The sequence below is a fragment of the Salvia hispanica genome, chromosome 5, assembly GCF_023119035.1.
Source record: "Salvia hispanica cultivar TCC Black 2014 chromosome 5, UniMelb_Shisp_WGS_1.0, whole genome shotgun sequence".
NCBI lineage: Eukaryota > Viridiplantae > Streptophyta > Magnoliopsida > Lamiales > Lamiaceae > Salvia > Salvia hispanica.
Genome location: NC_062969.1, coordinates 12,099,691 through 12,105,295, shown reverse-complemented (window position 1 = coordinate 12,105,295; position 5,605 = coordinate 12,099,691). Strand labels below are relative to the sequence as shown.

The 5,605-nt window shown below is 40.0% G+C and overlaps 1 protein-coding gene across 1 annotated transcript; it reads right to left on the bottom strand.

Moving 5' to 3' along the window:
• Positions 1 to 258: 258 nt before the first annotated feature.
• LOC125190879 (3-oxoacyl-[acyl-carrier-protein] reductase FabG-like) lies at positions 259 to 1,926 on the bottom strand. The gene is made up of 3 exons (XM_048088293.1): positions 1,596 to 1,926; positions 780 to 1,015; positions 259 to 696 (listed from the first exon to the last, which is right to left on the bottom strand). Exons 1-3 carry the CDS (start codon positions 1,924 to 1,926, stop codon positions 418 to 420), a joined length of 846 nt encoding a protein of 281 aa, XP_047944250.1. The 3' UTR covers positions 259 to 417.
• Positions 1,927 to 5,605: the final 3,679 nt, after the last annotated feature.

The following is a 5,605-nucleotide window of genomic DNA, read 5'->3' as shown; positions in this document are numbered from 1 at the left end:
ATTTTAATGCTATACATGGATTTTTCGCAATTTATATACAGTCAATGTTAACACAACATTCATCATATCATGATTCATGCATATTAGTTAGAGAATATCATCTTATCATTATAATTAATAAACTATACAAGAGGCAATCAATATTTATTTCATTTCAAACTAATATATACAAGTGGGACCTCTATTCTACTAACTTTTTTCCACACACTTTTCTCAACATTTCTTAAAATCCGTGCCGCCAAAATATGGGATTCCTAATGTCGGATGGAGGGAGTATATATTATAGTGCTCTCAGCTTTGCACAAACCTTACTGACTTTTTATAAGCAATCAAATGCAGTTCTGATCTTCCATATAAAAGGAAAATGTGATTACGCAATAGCCAATAATTATAAACGAAGTAATTAATTTTCTACCTCTAAAGAGAGGAGAAAATTGGAAAGCCTGGGAGGGTGTAACCAGCATCGACAATAAAAACATTGCCAGAAACATAACTAGAGGAGTCGTGAATTAGGTAACGAATAAGAGTTGTTAGCGCTGGATCTGATGTCCCAAATGTCTTTAATGGAATTGATTTCTCTGCAACATTTTTCAGCCAATTTTTCTGAAGTAGATCTTCTGTTATTTCAGATTTAAATAATCCTGGAGCGATTGAGTTCACCCTTATATTATAATCTCCCAATTCTATGGCCATACTCTGTCCAAAATATAGTACAATAGTAATTAATAACATCATTTAAAATATGAGCGTATAGAGAATGTTTTTTTTAGTGTACATACCTTGGTGACGGAGTCAAGGCCAGCTTTAGATGCACCATAGGCAACACCACCGCGAAACGTCGGTCGATTTAGGCCGGAAATCGATGAGATGTTGATGATTGAGCCACCGGCTGTGCTGCCGCCACGGCGCATCCGTTCGCCGACGTACTTGGACACCAACCAAGACCCACTCAAGTTTGTTTTCACCACACTGTTCCATTCCTCCTCGGCGAGATCTATAGATGATCTCACTTGCCCTGTATATAGTATAGGTTTGTCACATTCAATTCAAATATAAGTGAAAGTATAACTTAATAGTGCCCCACATTTTTCAAAAATTACTCCCTCCATTTCTTAAAAATAGCAACTATTTCCATTTTGGATAGTTCCTTAAAAATAAAAACTTTAGAATCTTTCTATTTTAGGATATGGACCCCACAATCTACTAACTCTACTTTCACTACCTTTTCTCTTCTTCTCTCTTACTTTAATCATTTTTCTTTTCCTCTCTCTTACTTTACTAATATTTCTCACTTACTTCACCAATTGTGCATTAAAATCCGTGTCGTTTCAAATGATTCTATTCTTTGAATACGGAGGGAGTATTCAATTAACAAAAATAAAAGTATTAAATTATCATATAGATAGCATGTACGAGGTCTTAAGTTCGAATCCAAAGTCTTTAAATACTGTAATATTCTACGTAGTAAGTAATAAAAATTAGTTACAGTAATGTCTGTTACATCACATAGATAAGTAGTACGAGGTCTAAGGTTCGAATTGCATATATAGATATATAATAGGAGTATTTGATTTCTCTTTGTTGCAAAAAAATACCTCTAACACCAGCATTGTTAATTAAAGCATCAATTGAACCGAAGGCGGCCCAAGCTCTGTCGACGCTGGCTGCAATGGTGGGGCCATCAGAGGTGACATCGAGAGCCACCGCGATAGCGCGACAAGGGCCGCCCTCGTCCATTGCGTTGATTTGATCGCAAAGGGACTTGAGGCGGTCGGTTCTGCGGGCTGCGGCCACGACTCTGCAGCCAGCCTTGGCGAGGTCAAGGCAGAATTCGAGGCCGAGGCCGGAGGAAGCGCCGGTGACCATGACAGTTTTGCCGGTGAGGTGAGACCAAGGCTCCAATTGCTGTCGGATTTCAGTCGCCATGTTTCCCTACGAGGATGAGATATTGTGGTGTCTGTGGTTTTGAGTGGTGGTATTTATATAGACACAATATAACTATGGTGTCGTGGTCAAATTAATTTGTACTAGTAAATGAAATTTTAAATAGTTTTAATTAATTTGGAATGTTCAAATGTCAATGCCTGCTTAATTAATTTGGCGTGTTCAATGAGGAGAATTCAAATATTATTTTACTCATATATGGAGCTAGAAAGATGTAGTATTATTAACTAATGAATCGAAATTGAATGATAAAAATAATTATATTCCTAAATGTGTTAAATAAATCCTAGTTTATAATTCTAAAATTAAACTAAAGCATGGGAATTTTAAATTAAAGCAAAAAGTCGTGCGAAATAAAAAAATGAAATTGAAGCTCCACCACCACCACACATGAGCTCTCCGCACATGAAATCATATGTATATAGTATATTAGTCAAAACCTCCTATTTAGTTAGAAGAGAAACATCATACCAAATAAATTATTTTTGGATCTTTTTAATACTCTCCGCACATTAAATCATGTGTATATTAACGAAGTAATCAAGTCAAGTATGTATAGTTAAATTCAAATATGACACATTAATTTGTCACAAATGAAGCTCAAATTGAGTATTGACAAAAACTCTGGATAGGACCAACAAAACTTTTCATAAAAGATGGTGTTTAGAGCATCTCCTCCGCGTCGTTCTGAATAATTTAAGGGATTATATTGTCAGAAAAGAAAAAGAAATTGAGAAATGGACTTCATCATCTCCATACCAATTGCACGTACAACTATCTGCTTTTTTTTAAAAGGAATTGTATATAGTGATATAACAATTTTTATTTATATTACGGTAATTATTAGTACAACATTGAATATATATAGCTGTGATCAATGCGAAACCTATCTTAAATGGAGTAATAAGAACTATACTAATAATAATGATTGTAGAATATGATAATCTAACATATGCAAAATTCGTTGTGGATAATTCCTTGTTCTCAACCATAAAATCGAATTAAGTTGCGATGATTCCTTTTTTCGATTTTAAGGCCATCTACAATGGAGCGGACAATGCACGTCCGTCACTGTGGCATCGCGGACGATGGCTTCTCCATCATCCTTGCCCGATCCATCATCCGCGGACGATGCGCGTCCTTCGAGCCTTCGTCCGTCGCATCGTCCGCCACTGTTGCATAGCGGACGATGCGACAGACGATGCGACGAGTTTTCGGTTTTTTTATTTTATTTTATTTTCTTCACTCCATTTCACACTCCATTTTCAACATTTCAAACAAAATGAATCCCGGAGATTACCCAAGTCCGAATAGTCCGATGTTCGGTGGTGGTGCACGGTGGCCGGGTAAAGAACCCGGTGAATACCGACCCTTCGACACCAACACCCAGTACGATCCCGATTTCAGCACGGACTCGTACGGGCTGCCAGACATGGAGCCTTCTCCCACCCGCACACCTGCCCCACCTCGCGGCCGCTCCCTCCGTTGCCGCTGCCTCGGGCTCCGCGGCCAAGAAGAGGCGGCCCAAGGCAAAGAAGTTGTTGCTTCCGGCGGTGAATGAAGAGTTCGCCCTGGGGAGGACGAACTATCAGGTAGAGATGTCAATCGGGCCGGCCCGTTGGGTTTCGGGCCAACCCTACTCGGGTTGCGGGCTTGCCGGGTTGTGGTTTCTTTCGGATTGTAAAAGTTCGGCCCTAACCCTAAAAGCTCGGGTTTCGGGCTAGCCCGACGGGTTAATCGGGTTGCTACCGATAAGGTTAAGGCTCGAACAATCCAATAAATCATGATGAAAATTAGTTATATTTATAAAATATAAAATATTTAATTATGATAAATTTGATATATATGCTTAAACTCAATCTTAAAATACTAATATTTGTGATATTTCATGAAATTTTAATGCATGTTAAAAATTTAAATATTCTTTTAGTGAGATTAATTTATTTAACAATTATTATATTAATAAAAATTTAATATATAATTTATATATTTACCATAAAATTGAAAGTTATCTTTTTTTAGTTATTTATGTCATAAAATTAGTCAACGAAGTGTCGAATTAGGAGTAAAAAAATGAAAAATATAAATTTTATCGGGTTATCGGGCCAGCCCATGGAGTTTTCGGGTCTGGCCCTAACGGGTTGCAGGTTAATCGGGTAAGGGCTTGTCGGGTTTTATTTTTATCGGGCTAGAAATTTCCGACCCTAACCCTATAAATTTAGCAGGCTATTCGGGCCAGCCCACGGGTTGCGGGCTACATTGACATCCCTACTATCAGGCGGAAGAATCCATCTTCTTGACGAGGTGTTGGATTGATATTTCAGATGATTCGGTGTTCGCCAACAACCAGAAGATTACTGCGTATAGGGAGCGCATCGCCGAAAAATACAACGAGGCCAAGCCGCCGACTGCCTACAAGTGCCATGGGGAGTAGTTCCGCAAGCACTGGGAACAAATAAAGAAGCATGTCAATTTGTTCTCGGAGGAGTACGAGTAGTGCGAGAGGGAGCAGGCAGCGGCGAGAGTCTCGCGGATGTGCGCGACAAAGCGGTGCAGTCGTGCATGTCATTGTACGGAGATTTCAAGCACTACCAATCTTGGGTGTTGTTGAAGGAGAAGCAGAAGTTCGTTGGAGGTGTGCTGCCCCAATCGACGGCGGCGAAGAAGAGGGCGAAGCACACCTTTGCCGGTGATTATACCAGCTCCAATAGACCTCAACCATCCGGTGTTCAAGGATGAGAGTTCCGAGACACCGCTGTCCTCCCGGCGTCCCGCTGGCATCAAGGCTGCCAAGGGCAAGGGCAAGGCGACATCCTCCACCGCCGCGCCGCCTGACCAGGCCCTGAGCCCGACCCCGAGCGCGACCACGGCCCCGACTTCGGCGACAGCACATGCCTACACGGAGTTGGTGGCCTCTCAGACTATAGGACGTTGTTGGACACGCACAACGCCCTCATGCGGGCGACCAACCCGGCTCAAGTCGCGTACCTCCAGGATATGATCATGGCCTCCGCCGCAAGTTGGGACTACTTTAGACTAGTCTCTTTTTTATATGTAGTGCACTTTTTTTTTAATTTCTGATTTTGTAACTTTTTTTTTTAATTAAGTAAATGTAGATTTGTCTAAATTGTGTTGTTTTTTTTTTATTATTTTGCTTGATATATTTGCAAACATAAATTATATAAACACAAAATAGAAGTAAAAACTATAGGGAGGGGCTTAGGGCGGGCTATAGTCCGCCCCATTGCAGATGGAAGTGGCGGAGAATAAAATGCTGATACGGCGGAGCATAGGAGTGGGGCTTAGGGCGTCACATCCTCCACCCCACTGTGGATGCCCAAATGCTATACATGGATTTTTCGCAATTTATGTACAGTCAATGTTAACCCAACATTCTTATGTACAGTCAATGTTAACCCAACATTCGTCATGATTCATGCATATTAGTTCGAGAATATCATCTTATCATTATAAACTATACAAGAGGCAATTAATGCATATTATGCATATTAAACTTGCATGTACTGATGTACAGTACCCTAGTCCACAAACTTTGTGACTTCAATACCTCTAGTTAAAATTGAATATTATGGTGCCTCAGCTTTGCACAAACCTTACTGTCTTTTTATAAGCAATCAAAATACAGTTCTGATCTTCCATA